Source organism: Mixophyes fleayi, chromosome 5 (assembly GCF_038048845.1).
Source record: "Mixophyes fleayi isolate aMixFle1 chromosome 5, aMixFle1.hap1, whole genome shotgun sequence".
Classification (NCBI taxonomy): domain Eukaryota; kingdom Metazoa; phylum Chordata; class Amphibia; order Anura; family Limnodynastidae; genus Mixophyes; species Mixophyes fleayi.
In genome coordinates this window covers 32,423,973-32,445,890 of record NC_134406.1, presented here as the reverse complement: position 1 = coordinate 32,445,890, position 21,918 = coordinate 32,423,973, and the positions used below count along the sequence as shown (strand labels likewise).

The following is a 21,918-nucleotide window of genomic DNA, read 5'->3' as shown; positions in this document are numbered from 1 at the left end:
GTTCTTATCTGCAATGCTCAATTATTTAAGAATAATTTAAAGAGGTCCTTTAAATTATAAATATTATAGTTTCACTTGTAATTAATGTATTTGGTACACTGACTTTTGCAGACACAAACACATTGAACGCCATAGGAAAATAGGTTCATTCTGAAGTTCTATTATTAAAGGGAAAACTTTTATAGGACTGGAAATTTAGAACATTGGAAAGTTGGATCCGAAACTAGTTTCACATGCAAATTTGAGCAATGGGAACTCAGCATGTCATAGCTGCTCTCTGCACTGGTTTGCTGCAACCTTGTTTCTCCAGCTATTGTACAACTACATTTAAAAGCATGTACCGTCAGGAAATGCATGCTGGTACTTGTTGAGCCACAAGCACCAGCATGACCTCTTAAGGGCAATGTATATGTGATACTCAACTACTAGAACCACTTCTTGAGATGTTCACCTCAGCCAACTTTCTGAGGATCTTGATTTGTTTCACAGTACTGTTGCCTCCAGCACTTAAGCTCGGATAGCAGTAGTTCCTTGATTAACAATTGCCCGATGGAGTGGACAGAACAAGGCAGGAGATAGTAGTGAACAACCAGATAGTGTAGTGTTGCATAGTGAGACAGGCCAAAGGTCAAATGCAAATATCAGACAGGCCAAGGTCAGATGTAGAGAAGACAGCAGTTCCTTTAAACAAGCCAGGGGTCAGGGCAGGTAGAGATATATATGCAGATCCGTTTAACAAGCCAAGCGACAGGAATGGAGAAGACAGCAGAATCCTTTAAACAAACCAGTAAAATACAGATAGGTCAGGATACAAGGCCCACAAGGTCAAGTAGGAGCTATCACCAGCATTAGTATGAAAGAGGTTCAAAAGGTAGCAGCAGCAATCAGATCTGTAGGGTGATTAGTGCACGTGTGTGATGGTAAATGTACAGCTCCCACTACCAGACTGAGAGCTGAAGAGAGGCTGGTTGCTATTTAATTCGCAACCAGCTAAATCACCCGTCTGCATGAACTAAGAGGACACAAGTGTGATTGTTAGGCAACAGTCTGAATTATAGAAGCGGACTTACGGATTTAAAGATAACCACTGCCTCTTAGCAAGGAGAATGCTGGCAACTGATTGAACATGCAGCAGAGACTACCGCCAAACAAACACATAAGGCACATACTGTAAGCTAATGCCAGGAGGCAATGTCTGTTACACGATCTGACAGGTAGCAGTGATCAAAGGTTCCTGGGCACAATAGAGCGCAACTCATGATTCCTTGACAGGGAAAGAACACAAGTATAAATTAGGTATACAGAGGTGATCACATAGCACATCAAGATGCAACCCGCTGCTGCCTGACAGAGATAACCCTGACCACCGTGACAAGGCAACTGATCTGGCTTGCTATAGTGATCACCATGTTTCTTAATAATGACCCCTGCTTAATATATTAAAAATAAAACACACATTTTTGTTCAAATGAACTTTAATTTCTTCACTTGAAAATTAAACAAACAAACAGTCTTCTTTCCATCATAGTTAGGAAATTCTATATATAACTGACTGGGAGTACCTTTAGCCACACAGCCAATTACAATCATTTTGTCTGGGTGACTAATGACACTTCCGGTCAATACAGGTAGCAAATGTTGTTTTGACTGCAATACGTTAGTACTATGCCTACAGCTCATTTACAGGCCACAATCATAGCAACATAAAAGACCCAAAAGGAAACATCAGCTGCTGCCAGTTATTAAGCAGTGACATTACATGTTTTCCTACAAGTCTCAGTGTATTACTAGTGGCAGTTCTCCACCCGCTGCCTTCCTTGGACGGTTTTGGATTACCTGGATTAATTATCTGTTATAACTCTTGCAACTATGGAACACATCTTTTTGCAAGTATTCTCAACACCTTTTCCTATCACTACTGTTATCTTCCATCTCGTCATCAGCTGCTCACTACAACCAGCTCTCACTGCGGACATTGGCTCTGCCCACCAACTGTAGATACACTTATCATGTCACAGATTAGTGCAGGGATTCCCAAATCGAGTCCTCAGGGAGCCCCAACAGTGCAGGTTTTCCATATCTGGTTGCTGGAGCACATGTGTGTTCATTACTGACGACACATTTTAAAAGATCCTGAGGTGGTCCTAATGATTTCATTTGTGACCTGGAAAACATGAACTGTTGGATAGGATTTGGGAAACCATGGACTAGCTGAACTTATTGCCACGCTATATCTATGTACTTTTGCTGGCATTACTGTTCCTTTAACCTGCAGACTTGAAACCAACTCAGCTGTCAACAGTACAGTGCTGTGCAAGTCACATGACTATCTTGTCAACCAATTGCTCTAATGAATCTGCAAGTGAGGATCAAACTGTTTGAGATAATTTCCTCAAAGATCTCTTAATCAAAATTTTATATGCAACACTGAGCAAAACACATGACGGGCCTGCTTTAGTTGGCAACAAGTAAATTTGCACATTTAAGATATGCAACTTGTAGATATGTCACACTGCCCACAACTTACACTCATATTATAAGATGAGCGTATCTTACACTAGCTACCCATTGTAGTAGGTATGTTGACCAGGGGGTTATATGTAAATTCAGAACTGTAAGGATGTGCAGACATAAGTTAACTATAACCCTTAGATATACATTAGATTTTGACTTGCTTGCTTCTAAAATATGCCTTTTAGAAGCCGTATAGTGCAAATGTTGATGATAAAGATGGTAACTTTTAAGCTAGATTTAAAGTTGCACGTATGTTTAGGTACATGCAACTCAAAATAATTTAAGAGCAAAAAAGTTGGATTTTTAAATTTAACTTAAATCAAGCCACAAATTAGTAATTTTCTCTCATTTTAGACTGAGCTACAATGTTAGTCATTTTCTTTATTGGTAGAACGCATTTTCTAATTTTTTCTTTCCTCATCAAATGTCTGGCTTTTGAAAGATTTAACAGTCCCACCCTTTAATGAATTTAATGACCTTTCAAAAATACATTTTGTAGGCAATTTTCTACATGGTTCATAATATGGCTTGGATCGTCCTCGCAGATATGGCTCTTGTGAATTTCTCGCTCTTTAAGCATCCCTAACAGAGATGTGTGAGCAGGAGGCAAGGGGTGTAAGGCATTTAACATATGCAACTGACTTAATGGACTTCTCTTAATGTCTTCAATCCTCAAAGCTTGCAAAATAACAGGTGCAAACTTGGAATAATGAGCTGTAGATGATATGATAACTGGACAAGCACGGTCCTGCACCCTATCTGCAACTACTTTGGCTATAGCTGTGTGTGGGTCCAGAATGTAACCCGTTGCATCATAAACAGAGTAGATTGCCGATAAGCAGTCCGTTTCCGAGCACCAGTCACCAACCAGGTCCTGCTGTATATGGTGGAGTAAGTAACCCGCCAACTGAAAACAACCTTCACTCTGTAACTGACTATACAGCTCATTAACAAGGTGACCATTTTTTGTTATAAGATGTATATACCGTTCTAAATTGGAAGATTTAAGGATATCGATGGCCGGGGAGTAGGATTGTTGCAACTTCCGCTCCCTGAGATCATATAGTCCAGTTGTTATAAAATCAGTCAAAACATTGTTTTGATTAGATGCACAGATGAGTTTTCTTATGGGAACTCCCATTTGTTTAGCATAAAGTGCAGCCAGTATGTTGCCAAAGTTTCCTGTGGGAATACATACATCAACCGGGCTCCCAAAAGTAATAACACCTTGGCTAACCAGATCAAGATATGCAGATGCATGGTAGACGACCTGAGGAAGCAATCTGGCCCAGTTGATGGAATTAGCTGTACTTAGAGTTGTCCCATATTCAGCTGTAAGGAAACCAGTGTACTCAGGATTGGTAAACATCTCTTTTATAGCATTCTGACAAAAGTCGAAATCAGAATTGACTCCCAACGCCAATCCGTTCTCTCCCTGGCAGGCAATAATTTGTGATTTTTGCACTTGGCTTATTCCATTTTCAGGGTACAGACAAAACACAGCAATTCTGCGCTTGTCAAGGTCACTGAGGCGGCCGAATCCATCCAGGACAGCACTTCCGGTGTCTCCAGAAGTAGCTACTAAGACTAGATAGTTACACACTTTGGGAATACAATAGGCAAACAGGTGAGGCATAAACTGCAATGCCAAGTCTTTGAAGGAAGCTGTTGGCCCATGAAAGAGTTCAAGGATGAACTGATTGCCCGACAAATGTCTGATTGGAGCAATATTATTACAAGCAAAATTTTCACCATATGCTTTTTCAATAATTTCTCCTAAGACTACAGGTGGGACATCAGTTGGGTGTATACATTTTTCCAAAATGATCTGTGCCCTCTCAGCATAAGATGCTGTTACTAGTCTTCCCCATTCACCAGGGGTGAGTTTTGGTAAACCCTTTTCAGGAACATAAAGACCACCATCAGTGGCTAAACCTTCAATAACTACATCACTGAAGAATTTTGAAGGGCTTTTGTTTGTGTCTACTTTAGAGGCATCACATCTTGTAGAAACAAAGGTTTCAGATTCTACATTCTGATATCTTTTAACTGCATCAATTACTTTGTCAGCCACAACTTCTATACAATCGCCTGTCTGACAAAATACACGCACATCATGCCACTTTTTATAAAAATGCTTCCTTTTCTTAAGTATGTCACCCATTGAAATGCCGGACCTTTGGCCAACAATGCGATCCACTTTCATTCTTTCAAGCCTCTCTATTATATCCTCTAAGTGGACATCAAGATAAACAACTATTCCATTTTTCTTTGTGTGCTCCATGCTTCTGGCATGAAGAGGGTTGGACCCCGTAAGGGAAATTACACTTCCAGATGCTGAAAACTTTAAAAGGGCTTTTCCTTCCTCTTCTAAAAATTGCTCATCGCCAACATTCTGCAACATACTGGAAACACTCATGTTCCAGTTTCTTTCAAGGACATCATCATCCACGTCTATAACGGGGCAACCCAGCTTATGACCAAGTACTCTGCCAACTGAGGTCTTCCCAGACCCTGGAGGTCCCATCAGGAGAAGATTTTTCTCACCTACAAGTGAGCTCAGAGTTGAAAACCATAATTTCCTTAGCTTGGAATGAACCAAGGATTTTGAAAACAGTAACTTAGACATTGTATTTGTGGACTGTAGACTGCAGAGAAAGCCACTGGGCATTAGTTTCAATGTATTTCAACTCAATGCATCTTTTGCTGTCACATTCATTTGAAGAGCTTACTGAAAAAGAAAAACAATTTTAACACTTTAATAATTGCATATATGATATACTTCAAACACACATGTAAAGTTGTTAATAGTAGTGCAGTGAATCAAAGATCAATAGATTCCATAAACTTAGTTCAAGAACAGCATCCCAACAGAATTAAGTGTTAAAAATAAAAATCATTTCCATATCTTTATTATGCTGTTCCTTTTTAATACTGCATATGTCCTTATCTTTCAGCCTTGGTATAATGTATGCAGCAACATCAGGTTAAAAGACCTGTAAGGAATCAACAGTGTCATGTGACTACAACAGAGAAGAACCAAAATAAGTGAGCATATGTTTTATTGGGATTTTGGTGCAGGGTGGGAAATCATCATCATCAGTTATTTATATAGCACCACTAATTCCGCAGCGCTGTACAGAGAGCTCACCTCACATCAGTCCCTGCCACAACAGAGCTTACAGTCTAAATTCCCTAACACACCACACAGAGAGATAGACAAAGGTCAATTTGATAGCAGCCAATTAACCTACTAGTATGTTTTTGAAGTAACTGCTTAACACTTCCAAATGGCAGTCAAATACTTTAACTCGCAGGGAAAATCCTTTTACTGCCCCAGAGGTATGTTCTGACAGGGAAAAAAAAAAAAATCTGCATGCCTTCCTGCTCTCTCCCCTTCCCATGAAATTCAGTCGTATCTCCTATACAAGTAGTGGTTAGAGGTGGGATGTCCTTGGTATCACACACCATATCACCTATTTATATAACGCCACTGTGAGGCAGAAGTGCTAACCACTAAGCCACCATACTACTGCTTGGTGTCATTGATGGCTGTGAGCAGGGCACCCGGATGACGTAATCACTGTGCAGCACAGAACATCTATGACTGAAGCAGCAGCATAGTGTGAGATATCAGGGACATCCCATCCTCTGTTTGTCACTTGTGTAGAAAGTAGGAAGCGACTGGGAAGGTAGAAGCATAATTTACAAGAGTGGGGAGAATGATTTACAGGGGGTAGTTGAATTATAGCAGAGGGCTGTGGGGAAGAAATGACTTACAGGGGTGGGGGCTAATTATGGGCATGTCCAGATGGATTGGGTGCAGGAACTATTGTCCCAATTTTTGAATGGGAATGTTGGGATGCATGAATTTCAAAAGCTTTGCTATGGGCAGGCTTTAAAAGTTGCATATTGTTATTTTTATTTCTAGTAAGTGCTTACCTATCAGATATTTCAACTTCCCTTAATGAACTGCCTTAACAAGACTATTATTCTATACACATATGATGAAAAATTGTAAATGCTTGTCTAGGACTAGAGAGAGGAGGAAGACAGAGGAGAGAGGAGGACGACAATGAGAAGAAAGGTTGACATTGTACACATGCAAAGCAAACATTACCTCCAATTTTCTAAACTGTGTCCGGAAAATGACCACTAGTAATTTAATATGAGCAAGAGCACGTTTGTACATATTGTGTCATTTAATTAAAATAATCTGGGATGCCTACAGTGGCCATAAGTGTTGCAAGCAATAGAACACAATCCAAATGTACAATGCATGTTTAACAAGGATTGTTAGAAGTGTCATGCAAAGATATAGCAATATCCAAAGTGACACAGGCAATTAGCCCAGTGTCGCTGCATTTGTGGTACCAAAACGACTGAAAATAGTATGCTCATTTATTGTGCATACCTGCAAGGTGTTAAAACAAAACAAAAACAAAAAAAAACTAATTTTACCGGGTGACCATGTCTCGTAGATGTACACGACATGGTCACCAAGGAGATTCATTGTACAATATTTTCCGGATGGGAACTGAGAGGTTAAAATGGTTTCCAGTCAGTAATTAGCAGTACTACAATGTCACAGATACCTGGAGATGTGCCCAGTATGTCCCAAACTAACAGACGACTGTACAGTCAGAAATTGCTTGCATTTAATGCTAACGCCAGCTCTTCCTCCCAATGGAATATTGTTCCGAAAACACAGTGGGAACTATTATATGTTTCTGCATTTTTGTTTACAAATGATAGTTTATTGCATAAATAAAGTTATATTATGCAGTAGTAAAGCCCTCATTATATTGTATACAATATTTATAATGGAAAAATCTTTTGTATTTAATTAAGTAGCACACTATTTAGCATGGGATTACATGCAGCCCTGATGACCAGGACGATTTTGCTTCTTCCTAGTGATTCGGATGGCAGTGTGGAATTCTAACAATCTATGAAGTCATGTAATGCATCTAATGCTTTGCTGCACATTTCATATGTGCCCTCCTGTGTTAACAATGGCCCCTAAAACTGTCCTCTTGCTTACTTTAAATACAGCAGATGTTCTGGGACCTTATCTAACAATTATATTGGCTTTTGTCTTGTGTAACAGAGTTAATATTTTCTAGTAACCAGTCAGATACCTCTCCCCACCCAAGCTTACAGTTAGCATCACTGACCCCATACAAGGTTTAGTGCATCATTGTGATCCATGTCCGACTTACGGAAGTTACAAAAACATAGTATTTGCAACACATAAGACTCAACAATGTAGTCTGGAGTCTTTTTCTCATATACAGAATTTAAGGAATTCTTTGAGCTGCCCCGTCCTGAATATTGCATCAGCCAACTTTTAATGTGAAGGCGATTAATTGGCCTGATTTACTATACTTATATTAACCAATAACAACTTGAAGAGATTCTCCCCAATTGCAGACTCCTATAAAACCCCAGCTTTTTACTACAGGTCCTGGATACACATTCAATACTGGTAGGCCAGTGGTTCTTCAACCTCTTCCAATGGACCTTACGTATATTACCAGTAAGAGCTAAGCCTCGCCTACTAAAATATATAATTTATTTATTTTTGGATAGAAGCACCAGGGAACTTGTTGAGGGCAGATATGTGTGCCCCAGGTTTCTGTCTTATGTGTTTAAAAACCCCGGGGAGATTGCTCGTGGTTGAGAAAGTCATTCCCAATGATTGTTTTCAGCTGTAGAAAGAGTCAGTGTAAGGGTCCCTGGGGTTATGAATGGAAAGAGGAGGGCAGGCTCCTTTTCATTAGGCCCATTTGTGATCTTCCAGTCAGCTAGCTAGTTGCTACCTAATCAGGAGTTGAACCTGTGAGGTGTAGTTAAAACGCTGTCTGTCTGTCTGGCCCCCGGGACATGGCAGCATAATATATGTGTATATGTGTATGTGGGGGGCGGGGACATGGCAGCATAATGTATGTGTATGTGTGGGGGGCGGGGACATGGCAGCATAATGTATGTGCATGTGTGGGGGGGAAACATGGCAGCATAATAGATGTGTATGTGTGAGGGGGGCATGGCAGAATAATGTGTGTGTGTGGAGGGAGGGGACAACATGGCAGCATAATGCGTGGGGGGACGGGACATGGCAGCCTAACATGTGTGAGATATGCATATTGTGTGTGTAGTAGGGGACATGTCAGCATAATGTCTATGTGGAGGAGGGCAGGGGGGGTAAGGGGGGGAGTATGTTAATATAATGTGTGAGGGAAGGGGGGGGGGGTCTTCATATAGTGTCGGAGGTAGGCTATTTAATGGTGGGGGCTAATTATTTAATGGGTGCTATTTCTTTCTGGGGTGATGGTGGGGCTATTTAATAGTGGGGCCTATTAATTTAAGGTAAGGTGACAGGACCTTTAATTTAACGCTGGGGTGGTTTGGGCTATTGATAAACATATAGTTACGCTTTTCTTATCTGTATCTCTTGTGCTTTTCCCAATCAACTCTTTATTACCTACTTTCTCTCTCTTTTTGAGGTCCTACTTCTGAACGCAACACTTATTGATGAATAGGCTCCTCCGTAGTACCTTCGCTGGCAAGAGCCCACGATACTTAAATCCAGCGTGGTTATCGCCATCAGCAGCAATGTTATAGGAAAAAAAAAAAATCAGAAAAAAAAACCCTAACACTTTTCACCATTTGATAAATCCGTCCCTTAGGCCCCTACTTGTGAAATGCATAAAATAATATTATTTTTCACTTTTTTTTGTGTTTTTTACCATATCTTAATATCGACGAAAAAAAGTGAACCTTAATATATTGATGGGTACTATTTATATAATGGTGGGATATCTGATTTCATAATACTGGAAACTTTTGGTACAATAGTGATCACTGCAGATATAATACATTGGTAGCTTGATGTTTTGTGCCACTGCTTTTATAATGATGGGCTCTGCTGGTGTACATAGGTGGAGATTGTGTGTGTGTGTGTGTGTGTGTGTGTGTGTGTGTGTGTGTGTGTGTGTGTGTGTGTGTGTGTGTGTGTGTGTGTGTGTGTGTGTGTGTGTGTGTGTGTGTGTGTGTGTGTGTGTGTGTGTGTGTGTGTGTGTGTGTGTTTACATTCACATCCTATGTGTGTTTACATTCACATCCTATTTGTGTTGCACAAAAAATATAAACCACACCCTCAATTAGCACATGCACGTCCTCAGATTGTAGCTCAATGAAATCACAAAAGGCTTCTACTGTCTATCAAAGTCCGCTATAAAATGACTGTATACACCTTACCTGCACACCTGATGGGGGGACTACGTGTGCAGTGACAGCTGCAGTACTCAGCCTGCTCACTGGCCTCCTCCGTCCCTGCTAGAGAAACCTTCCCAGCATGCTTCACTTCCCTGACATGTCTTAAAAGAGCAGTGGCTCTGTATTAGCCTCACACGTGATTATCACTGCAACGTAAAGCCAGCAAGTTTCACAGTGGGTTTTTGTTATCCTGGCTTTAAAATAAAAATGGTATAAAAAAACTGTTTAAGAAGTTGTCCTATTGGTTTTGCTTTTGGAGTTACTGTCTGTACACATTTACTTTTCAGCTCTTCACAGTTTTATGGGCTTGTTTTGCTTCTGCATTTTTTCTTATAGCCCTGAAACATTGCAGTATTTTAAGGGGCATATTCAATTGTTAGCGTTACTGGCAAAAGTAACGCGACTTGCGCTCTATTACCATCATTACGGCAATAGTGCGCATAAATACCGTTATTACGGTACCTTTCACGCTGGATTTCAGCTGGCGGCTCCGGGAGCTGCCAGCTGAAATACGGCTTAGTATTACCGTAATAACGGTAATACCTTTAACGCAGTGGGGAAACCCAACAATTGAATATGCCACTCAGGGTGCAATATACTCGCATGACCTTAATTTAAACACAAAATAAAGAAGAATTCTAATACCACAACAAAAAAGCATTTTTCTGGAGGGAAATAATATGTGTGACAGCATCCTAATCTATAGTTATTGCAAAATGTGCAACTAAATGATTACATTGAGGTAAATAAGTAACCGCTGCAAACTTTTTGTAACCTGTTCCACTTTTTTACATTCATTTGCCCAGCAGTGCACCTTCTCAGATTTATAGTTTAACTTTGAATCACAAGTTTCATCATATTTATTTAAAGATTATTTTTTTTTTACATGGCTGCCACACTGGCCACATACTCCACTCTACCGCTTTTTCAGGGTCCTCACTTTCCCTGAAAACCATCAAACACTCTATTGTTTGTCATAATGGGAGTCATTTATGAAGACAAAGGCAAGACACAAGTAACAGCAAAAAAGCAATCAATCAGGTGTTTGCGTTCATTTTCTGATACAGTGCTTTCCAAGTATGTACACGAACAAGGCTGCATAAATGTTAGAACTATCGTGGACCAAAAATACTATTCAAATAAGTTGGGTGTATGTACTTATAACGATGCAGAAGTATGTTTGACACCACAATTTTTCTGCATCAGTGTGACAGACGCCTGGTAACTACTACTCATTGGCGAAACTACCATTGGTGCAGCAGGTTCAGTACACTGGGGCCCATCGAGATAATGGGGCCCGCTGCATGGAAGATGCAGAGGGTTGGGGGCCCCGGTTCCTTCCTCCCCGCCTCCCTGCACTCGCTAGTTCTGCCTCCGCTACTACTATGTGCTGTTTAGAGACCCTGATCCATTCTGATGATTTGATTGGCTAATAACAGGGCACACACAGGCAAGCAGGAGATGAAAGTTGATTTCAATAATGTGCGCCTTAAAAATGATGTCATACAATAGAATGTATGAAAATTGTTAGGGATGATGGGGGTCACAAAAAAAGTCTGGGAGGACCTAATCTGATACGTTGGGTGCCAGGTGGACAGCACAGGTCTACACTGCACTAGAAAAACACCAGCTTTAATGCACAGCTTCCCAATATTTTATTAGTATATGACTTGATAGCACATAGTCCATCACCAAACATTCATCTGTACAGGATATACAAATTCTAGTTGTGATCATTTGTTAAGCTAAATGTTAATAGTCTCTGATTAATTACATCTAGTGATTAAAATTACTTAAAATGATATTCCTTGATTATTTTCAAGTTAATTGATGTTATTTCTTCTGCAAACACTGTAGTTAGTAGCACACAGGGTTCAGATCCCAATATGTAAATAAATAAATAACCCTCCATTTCATTGATATTAGTGGCGCTATATAAATAAATGATGCTGATGGTGATGATTATGTGAAACTTCACACAACAAATTTGGGAAAATTCATCTCTAGGTTCATGACTGAGTGTGCTTATATAGTATTAATGAGATGTTAAGTTATTCAGGTGGGCGGTAAACTGAAAAGAGAGACAGGTCAAGGTATCACTGTTGATGTCACATTATAGAAAAAAAGCAACAGTACAATGCTAAGAATAACAAAGCGGGTAAATATTCGTTCCAAGACTGGTGTGCAGCAAGTTATCGCGTTAGTTTATGGCATTAGAACCCAACAAGGCCACACGGAATATAACCCTTCTTGCATTGTAGATGCATTCACAGAATATTAACAAAACCTCTATTTCCCTTGTTTCTGGGGACAGTCCCAGGTTTAACAGGTTTGTCTCTGGCAGGATCCAGGGCAAACAATATATGGCGTAACGACACCTGGTGGGTTAGACGATAGGGCAGCAGATGAAGAGAGTCCCAGGCACTTACAACTGGCTGTCTTGTAGCTGACATTGAAACAGGCAAAATGCTTCTGTACCTGAGTGTGGTTTTTGAACGTTCTGCATCTGGTTATCTGTCTCCTTGGAATGTGGACAGTGATTTAGAAAACTGTTAGGACCTCCCTAACCAGGCAGATGACAACTCTGTAAGTGCTTAAGCCCCGAAAATTAATTTCTGATGTTGGCAACTCTGGGGGAGCCATGTACAGGAACTGAGTAGTGTCCAAGGGTCCCATTTACTAATCTGCTGCAATAAGGCTAATTTTTTTTATAGCCACTCGTCAAAGTAATAAAAAAAATCACCTATTGCCGCAAAAAATAAAACCAGTGCGGCTGTAGAATACTCAGCTGCCTCGGCTAAGAACTGTAAGGGTTAACTAACTGCTTCTCCAGCCCAGTCTCAGGGGATAAGATCAGGCTTAACCTGTAAAGCCGGTTCACACATGTGGAGTAGAACTGAAAGCCAGGACTTGAGCTTTCAGATCCACTAATAATAATTTAAAAAATAACTATAAGAAAAATAAAATGTTCTTTGGCGATAGCAGAACAAGTACTGAGGTGATACATTTACTGCTGTTTGGTAAATAGGCTTCCCCATGCTTTGCATTATGAAGCTACTGCCAGTGAAAACCCTTTGATGTACAGGTCGTAGCTTTATCGATGGTGAAAACACCCATTTTCACTGGACATAGGGCTTTTTGCCCTTTCATAAAGACACCTGGACCATCCTGCCACTGCTATAGTATTCAGCTAAATAACTCAACAGTAAAGATACTACCATGTATGTCAGTTTTTTTGGTTTGTGTTCTTTTTTTTAAATAAAATTGTATATATTTTAAAAGCAAGCCCCCTGCAAATCCCAGCGTGATCAGGCATTAACAATGATTTTGTATTTTAGTTATTTTCTTTGTTACAGCTTATAGGGGGGAATTCAATTAGCCGCGATTTTTTCTAGCATTAGTACAGTAAAAATCTCTGCTCATTTTTCCTCGCATCTCTATTGGGCACGAGGAAAAATCAGCGAAGACTTCTCTAAAAATATGCGCACAAAAAGTGTCTTGAACGGTTACGGAGACACTTCACGCTGAATTGAATTTCCCCCTTAGTATAAGAATGAATGCTAAGAACTGCACGAGGTAGTGGGACCAGCAGAAATATTGTCACATGCTAAATGTCCAGCGAACTTAACAACTTTATACAAGTGCTTATGGTTGTGTAATTTGAACCCTCTAAATAAAGCTAATAATAACAAAAAAAAAAAAAAAAAAAAAAAATAGGTTGCCATGGTAACGGTATGGACATCAGTAGACTAGCGCTGTCCCCCAGAGAGTCACTGACACCCCCAGACACAGCAACCACAGAGCTACTGGGAGCATTTTGTTTATTCTAGTTAAAGAACAGTTCATAAAATGGAGGAAATTCCTGATGAGAGTATTTATAACCTCATTCCCAGGGAAGAGGTTAAAGTACCCAAGGCGCCAAAGTGAGTTTTTGGCAATGAATGTTATGGGTTTTAGGAAGCTATTACATTGTATTTCTGTGCATTTCTATAGATTGTGTTGTGTAGAAATACAAATAAAAAATCACTGCACATAACTAAACCGTCGCTGCCAGAAGTGACTAATTTGCATTTTCATGGTAGATATTAATGAATACTAACGGTTAATACAACTAATACAGGTATAATAGGATTAACAATCCTTTTTTTTCATTGAAAGCCCGGGAACAGTGCTTTTGTGCCCTAGTGCTCGAAAAAATAAGTGAAAACTTAAAAAACGTGCACAAGGCTGCGATACATGGCCCTCCTCTAAAAAAAAAAGGCCCTAGTCCCCGACCTCCAGATCCAAAAGGACCCTTAGGGGGCAAAGGTCTTCAGAACCCCTTTGCCGAAAGTCTACGGGGGCCCTTTTAGTCCCTGATATCCACCGAGGCTTCACCCAGGGCTCGACAACTGGCCCAATGATGGGGTTCATTCTAGTCGGAACCTAATGGCCACACAGTCCCCCTAGATCTTTGGGGATGCAGAGCCCAAAAGGGCCTACCCACACCCCGAAAATCCGTGAAGCTTAAAAAACATAAAGGTGAAAATGACAAACAAAAGGTGTAATATATAGAAAAATAAAAAAGTGCCGAGTGGTTACGGCCCCAGGGCTATTTTAAAAAAAATTCTCGCCCAGCCAAAAGGTCAGAACAAAGAATAGAGGTGGTGTGTATGGAGAAAGTGGTCATAATGTGCATGGTGCCAACATAATCACATGTATAACTGTTTTAAGGTGCTCCTGACCTGTGATTTTTTTGGTACCCCGGGTCGCTACTCCAGGGACACATTAGTCCCGGGCTTTCAAAGCAGCAATCCCGGCCCCTGGCCAGAGGTACAGCTCTGCCACAAATGTACTTGATCTTAGCCAAAAGGCCGAGAAGTGATTAACAATCCTTAGGTTACTAACTGTAACACCTAAATAATTAGGAAACACTGAACCAGAAGTGCAGCTCTATTTGCAATGAAAATAACACTACCGACATAGCCCCTGTAACTGTGTTACCACAATTAGAGCAATTACTGATGCATCATGGTCCAATTACAGTAATAACTCCAAAAATATTCTGTTTTATATTCAGTTCAGGGTTTATGCAATTTTGATAAATAGTGTACCTGTAGAATCCAGCTTAACAAATGGCTTCACAAAAGACAACTGGGCTAGCTTATAATATCACTTTGGAGTACCAGGGACTACAGTGGTAATCATGGGTTCTGTAACTCTAGCAAAAATTATTTTCTACCTACCCTATTTCCAGAACCTAATCTGATAACCCCTCATCGTGACTATGAGTGACTTTGGGAACACCTTTGTTTCCACTCAAGAATTAATCCCTGATGACAGCTGTTTGTATGAGCATACCTAATATCTGTCACCCTGTATTCCAGTTGTGTGAAACCATCAGGACTAAACCACATTGACTGTAACGACTGAAGCTTACATTTATTGAAGTGTATTTTATTATCTATATTTTTCTCCGTTCAGATCTGTTTCACAATTCAGTCAGTCTTTGAAAATCAAGGAGCACAAGAATAAAACTGACCACAAAACCATGGGCACAGCCAAAGTAGAAGTACCCTCACCAAAGCAATATCTACTGAAACACACAAGGGAAGCAATACTGGCACAAAGTAAGTCTTTTGCCATTGGCTGCTTTCCCTGCAACCAGGGAAAGCAGCCAATGGCTCTACAGCTGTCGCTGCAACCCCATGAATGGCACTTTTCTGAAATAGTCTTAATATTTTAAACAATATTACACATAATTGTGACAGTATTAAAGAAGAATTACACCTAAAATTTTAGCTTTTGAAGACAGTAACAATAAAACCTTACATATTATTTACCTGCTACTCTCCTTACTGATTCTATTTCTACACAAATCTTAAATGCATTATTGATAGAAAAAAAAGGCTTCTCCGAATGAGCAGTTTCTCTCATTGTATTCCAAACAGAAAATAATGGGGAAAACAATGTAGTGTTTCATATACTGTCCACATTAATTATTTTAATTTATTTAATCACTGGAGAGAAGAGTAACTCTTGGAAACTGTAAACAGCCACACAATAGATTTAATGTCAAATATTTATTGCAATATGGAACAGAAATATTCATGTAAAATAAAAATATAAAAATACTTACCATTGATTACCTATTTAACTTTCTTGTAAACAACAAGAAAGTGCTTTACTAGGCTCCACAGGGAAACCACCAAGGTGCTTGGCAGAAGATAAGAAACGCCCCCCAGTACCAGTCCGAACAGAGCAGCCAATCATGGCAGTGCAAACTAACAAAAGCTTCATCACAAGCAATGTGGCCAAGGCAGTTACTGCTGTGCCTAAGAAGCCACAACCCATCTATGTGGATAACATAAAGGGGGACAAACATCTCCTTGAAGCTTCTGGACTTGTTCCTAAATACATCAAGAAAAAGGTAATATTGCTGAGAGCCAAACACATAAGTTATACACTGTGTTTAGGGTTGACTGTTACCAACAATCTAAAGATGACATTTGCCAGGCGCCGTCTTTGCGCCTCCTCGCTGGCCTCCTCTGCGCTCCTTCCGGCCGTCGTCAGGGCGCATGCGCGTCCGTTGCCACGGCAACAGGATGCGTGCCCTGACTTCCTGTCGGCGGTCAGCGCTTCTGACCGCCGCCCACCAATGAGGGCTTACTTCCTCCTATTTATAGCAGGCTCTGGCACCATTAGGGTACCAGAGCAACTAGGTTACTAGCCTCCAGCACTTCATATGTATTTTTGCTTTCTGATTGACTATATGTGTAGCGACCCGGCTTTCTCTGACCCTGTCTTGGATACCCCTCTGGATTTGTACTGTATCCTCCAGTTTGACCCTTGGCTTGCTGACTACGCTCTGTCTCCTGATTTGGTACTTCATTTGCCTGCACGGTTCCTGACCTCGGCCTGTACGACCACGACTATTCATCGCCATCTCGTGGATAGCTTCCTGGGAGGGCTGCAACCTGCACGTCGTTTGCCGCAAAATCCAAACTCCCTTGCGGGGGTCCCTGGTGAAGACCAGCGGCGTGTTAGATTCCGCGCCTCCTGGTGTAGCAGTGCCAATATCCGCAGGTTAGCCGCATTCCTATATCGTGACAACATTCACCTATATAGGAAGCATCGTGATGGCTGTAAAAACTACTATTAGAGCAGTTCCACAATGACAATGTCCTCTTTGATGGCCTAATGCTTAGGATACAGCTTCATGAATATCAATCACATATTCTGAATCGGTTCTGATGTTAGTATACTTTGTACAGGAACCATGTGCTGGTTACTATAATAGCTTAAAAAAACTCAAACTATAGAAGCCAACACGCTCAAAACAAATTGTTCAACAACAGTCAGAGAACCGCCCTTAGCCTGAGTCTGCTCTAATAAATAACTTTATTATAGATTGAAAGTGTTGTAGGATGCAGTCAGTGGGGAATTATATATGGGGACTGCGGGCCAGAACCTGGAGCCCCAGTCTTTCCACATTTCAGTTCAGTGGTATAAGTATGACCTTGGGGTGAGGAGCTTACTGTACATTCCCATCAACTTAGGGAGACTCTGTCAACTGCAAAATGTGTGAAGTATTATTATTATTTACTGTTATCGTTGGTTGAATGGAATATGACATTTGCTGTGTATATTAATACACCTGGAATAAGGGTGTAGTTCATACTTGTCAACTTCTTCTAGTTGGCGCTCGGGAGCTGCCGGGGGGAGGTGGGCGTGCAGGGTTCCGAAATCCGCGTCATTTTGGACCCTCCCCCCGTGATGTAATGACGCAAACGCATCATTTTACAACGGGGGCTGGGCCAAATGACGCCATTCCCTGAGAATCACAGCATTTTGGACCTAATTCTGCCCATTTCACTAGGAAGTGGGCAGATGCGGGAGACTGCCATACACTCCCGGGAGTCCGGGAGACCAACCCGGAATCCGGGAGTCTCCCGGACATTCGGGGAGAGTTGGCAAGCATGGTGTAGACATTAAGAATTATGATTGTTTTGGAAGTGACCAAGCTCAAAAAAGTATGTGGAGTGGGGTATCATGGCTTGAATACAAGTGGATTGTGATAGTAGTTGTATACGGCCACTATGTGTAGCCTGTAACTATCACACCCTACAGTAATCAGATTATAATTAAGAATCATGGAATGTTTGACTCTAGGATTATGGTTCTACTCCTGAGTACCTGGTAAAGAGAAACGAAGAAGTAAGGAGAGCTCAAGAGGAATACGATGCTTCTGTAAAAGAGCGATTTAAGATGGGTGCCATGGAACAGCTTTCCCTTCAGAAAGAGAGGCAGAGTGTACTAGAGGTAATGATGAACTTTAACCAGTGCTGTTATTGTAGATGCCAAAGCAGAGTGTAAGTACCAGTTTCCAGTAGGCAGAGATATGCTGACGCTCAGAATACTCATGTATCACTGGCCTAAGACTGGTGGCAGAAAATAGAAACAGAGTCAAGCTGTAAATGGCTCCTTTTTACACAGCAATAGTCCCATCTCCTTCTATCATCTGTTATACCCCTTCTGGATAAATTAGCATCTAATTCTGCCAGTAGAATATTAGACCAATCCTCCTAGGGAACAAGGAATGATGACTGCCCTGTATATCCAGAAGGGGTATAACCGTTCATAGAAGAAGAAATTGAAGTTACAAACACTTAGTAACTAAGACACAATTTTATAGAAATAAAGCAAATAATTGTTAGGACTCTGTCCTTATTCTGTATCAGGCCTGCAGTACCTCTAGGTTACCAGAGGTGCTGCTGTTATGACTTTGGACATTTTCTCCTCACCTGCAGGCGTTAATCTCATTCTCCTGTTGGATCCCCTGCACCCGCTTCCCTGACTATATACTCCTGCCCCTCACCATGCACCTTGCTGGTCATTGTTTGTTGTTTCCAGTTTATGTTCAGCGACTGTTTATTTATTTCTATTCAGCCACACCCGGATTCTTTTATACCTGGACTGTGTTATGATTACTAACTGCTATTCCTGGATTGTGTTTGTTTATTCCATTGCTCAATCATATTCTGCAACTGAGTATTTGTGCAATAATCTGATATAGCCTTTACCTATCCTGGACTCCTTGGCTATCATTACAAACACCCCGTTAATCATAACACTAATTAGTAGCAACTATATACCAATAGACAGTAGAATACTAAATCAATCTGCTCAGGGTAAGTAAGTATAACTGGCCAATAAATCTATAAGGCATACTACAAGTGATAAAAGGAGAAACTTATCAACTGGATATCCCCTCCTTTTAGCCACATAAGAAGAGCAGTACAGGAGGATACACAAAGCTACAATATTGGGAAAATAGCCGTCATTCCCCTAGATATACAAAATAGTTGGAAAAGACAAACAACATGTGACATTAATATACCAATTAGGTTAGAATAGTTTTAACCACAATATCATTCATTTCTTCAATCTATTTTAAATATTGTGTTTATTTTAACCATTTTATGGCAATAAAGAAAGTATTTTAAGTATAATTAATAAAGATTGTAAACAAAGTGTACACAACACCTCCAGTTTTCCTTTTTAGAAGGTCTGGTAAATCTTCACTATAGTGTTTTCTCTTTTTGTTTGGTTTTAACATAATTATTATGGATTTTAGCAGCCCCTGCAATAGTAAACATATATTTATATAGACTACAGACTGATAATATAAGAGCAGGAATAATCGTTATTTGGTTGTACAGCGCAGCGGAATTAGTGGCGCTATATAAATAAATAATGATGATGATGACAAGCCGTTACCAGTCAGAATGTTGTGGTTGATTGAAGAATGAAGGCAGCGTGTTGAGCTGGAATGTTCTTGTGTGACAGGAGAAGAGTAACAATAAGAACTGGAGTAACTAGATTGTACGCTCCTTTGAGCAGGGCTTTCTCTCCTCCTCTTTCCACCACTTTTAACTTTGCTCTCCAGCTACTCAGCCCACCTCCTCTTGGACCCTCTGCCCTCTGACTCCTCTCGCTTCTCTCTGCACCCCTCAGTGGCTCTTAACATTGGCATCACGGTGGCGAAGTGGTTAGCACTTCTGCTTCACAGCACTGGGGTCATGAGTTCGATTCCCGACCATGGCCTTATCTGTGTAGAGTTTGTATGTTCTTCCCATGTTTGCGTGGGTTTCCTCCAGGTGCTCCGGTTTCCTCCCACACTCCAAAAACATACTAGTAGGTTAATTGGCTGTTATTAAATTACCCTTAGTCTCTCTCGGTCTGTGTGTGTATGTTAGGAGATTTAGATTGTAAGCTCCAATGGGGCAGGGACTGATGTGAGTGAGTTCTCTGTACAGCGCTGCGAATTAGTGGTGCGCCCATCTTTTTGGGCTCAGGTTACCAGCTGGTGCTTTTTTTCCCTCACCCTCACCCTTTCTCTGTAGCTGTGCTGTGAGCTCCCAGAGTTATAGTGCTTATTGTTAATTGTATTGTGCAGTTTCACCTTGTACTGTGCTATTGTTTGTCCTTGTACGGCGCTACGGACACTTTGTGGCGTCCTATAAATAAAAATTAATAATAATAATAATAACTAGAATAACTAGTGGAGTTATTTGCTGGAAAAACACGTTGTTCAATCGTTCCCCAGTAATTCCAGCCTGAGGGTCCTCACATGTTGTAACATGGTGCAGACTCAGCTGCATAGAACTTAGTTGTTCAACTATGTTTATGGTCAACTTTACTATAGACTAAAGGCTTCTGAACTTTTTTTGTGGCAGGGACTGAAGAAAAACTGGGATGAGCTACACCATGAGTACCAACTATTATCAGTTGTGATTGATACTCCTACCAAAAAGGCACACAAAGAGAGACTGGAAGCCGAAATGAGTCAACTAGAGCGAGATATTGAATACATATTGAAGACACAAGATAATATACATTGCAAATAACTAGATAGCACCTTGATTTACTGTATGCTTATAAGATAAGAGAGTTCCAGTGTTCAGTAAATTATACATTACTTGTTAAAATATTATTGTTGTTATTATTGTTCATATTACGTAGTAAATGATAAGAGAGCACCCCCTGTAATTTTAAATAATGCAGATGTTTTATTGCTTAATTATAGATAGAGGAAGAATCCAATTCTGGTAAGGACATAAACTCTTGAGCTTTATTGTTAATATATTGTCTGTGTGTTCTTTAAATGTTTTCTGTATGCTCGTTTTAAAAGCGGGTACATTTAACTATACATGTCACATGGATTAAGTATTTTTTTATCAGTCAATAATACAAACATCCTTTAAACTATGCTAGTCATTCGTTCTTACATGTCATTTATATACATTTTAATCGCCATCTCCTTATTTGTCAGCTCTACACTAATATTGATGTAGGTGAGACAAATTGAGCAGGTATGCAAGTAGTTTAACCCATTCGCTGCAGAGGCTTTTTCACCCTACTTTGGCTCTTCTGGGCTGATCAAGTTCCAGTATCAAAATCAGTCAATTTTCTATGCAGTACCAACGCAAATCATACCCTAATCTACATAGATACATCCAACTGAAAACACAGCAGTATTTCTATGTCATGCGTACTCATACTGTATACTGCGGTCATTTGATCTGCCTGTGACAGCCAGATCACATGATCGCAGGGGGAATGATTCCTCCACCCCTGCGATCGCATCCTGGTGCCTGACTGTCACGGTGACAGCCAGGCTGAAGACAGAGTAGCGGAGACCAGCGGGGCCCCAGGTAAGTATGTGTTGCTGTTGCTTATGGGGGGGGTGCGCTCATCGGGGGAAGGGGGCCCTCAATGAGGGGGAGCCCGGGGGACACGGGGGGCCCGTACTGGGCCCCATGATTGCTGAAGGCGGCCCTGCATGTCCTTACTGTACTCAACTTACACTTAAATGGCAGGTGGGGAAATATTAATGGCCTTTTATAGTGCACATCTTCTTCCTATTAAATTTATTTATATTACATTATGTTGTCAGGAGAACTACAGATAATAAATACTAAGGGATATAATAGTTTAAAATATGGAACTTTTCTTTTAAATTATGGTACCCCAAAGTTTCTAGGAGCACGGGCTGGGGAGACTGGACCTGTTTTAGAAGTCCACCCCCAATTCACATATACATCATATAATGAAATGGGACTCATATTTTTCAAACAAGGATCT

General features: G+C 40.6%; 2 protein-coding genes across 2 annotated transcripts; one reads left to right on the top strand and one right to left on the bottom strand.

Moving 5' to 3' along the window:
- Nucleotides 1–1,457: 1,457 nt before the first annotated feature.
- On the bottom strand, nucleotides 1,458–9,879 carry THNSL1 (threonine synthase like 1). The gene is made up of 2 exons (XM_075211973.1): nucleotides 9,775–9,879; nucleotides 1,458–5,245 (listed from the first exon to the last, which is right to left on the bottom strand). The coding sequence occupies exon 2, from the start codon at nucleotides 5,183–5,185 to the stop codon at nucleotides 2,984–2,986; it is 2,202 nt and encodes a 733-aa protein (XP_075068074.1). The 5' UTR covers nucleotides 5,186–5,245; nucleotides 9,775–9,879; the 3' UTR covers nucleotides 1,458–2,983.
- A 3,643-nt stretch (nucleotides 9,880–13,522) lies between these two features.
- Nucleotides 13,523–20,915, top strand: ENKUR (enkurin, TRPC channel interacting protein). Its single transcript, XM_075211231.1, has 5 exons — nucleotides 13,523–13,715; nucleotides 15,256–15,401; nucleotides 15,948–16,201; nucleotides 17,944–18,093; nucleotides 20,511–20,915. Exons 1-5 carry the CDS (start codon nucleotides 13,642–13,644, stop codon nucleotides 20,679–20,681), a joined length of 795 nt encoding a protein of 264 aa, XP_075067332.1. The 5' UTR covers nucleotides 13,523–13,641; the 3' UTR covers nucleotides 20,682–20,915.
- Nucleotides 20,916–21,918: the final 1,003 nt, after the last annotated feature.

Coding starts and splice junctions, on each gene's coding strand:
- THNSL1 (XM_075211973.1), bottom strand. CDS start 5,185: ATGCCCAGTGGCTTTCTCTGCAGTCTACAGTCCACAAATACAATGTCT.
- ENKUR (XM_075211231.1), top strand. CDS start 13,642: ATGGAGGAAATTCCTGATGAGAGTATTTATAACCTCATTCCCAGGGAA. Junction 15,402..15,947: donor GGAAGCAATACTGGCACAAA/GTAAGTCTTTTG, acceptor GTAAACAACAAG/AAAGTGCTTTACTAGGCTCC. Junction 16,202..17,943: donor CTAAATACATCAAGAAAAAG/GTAATATTGCTG, acceptor GTTTGACTCTAG/GATTATGGTTCTACTCCTGA.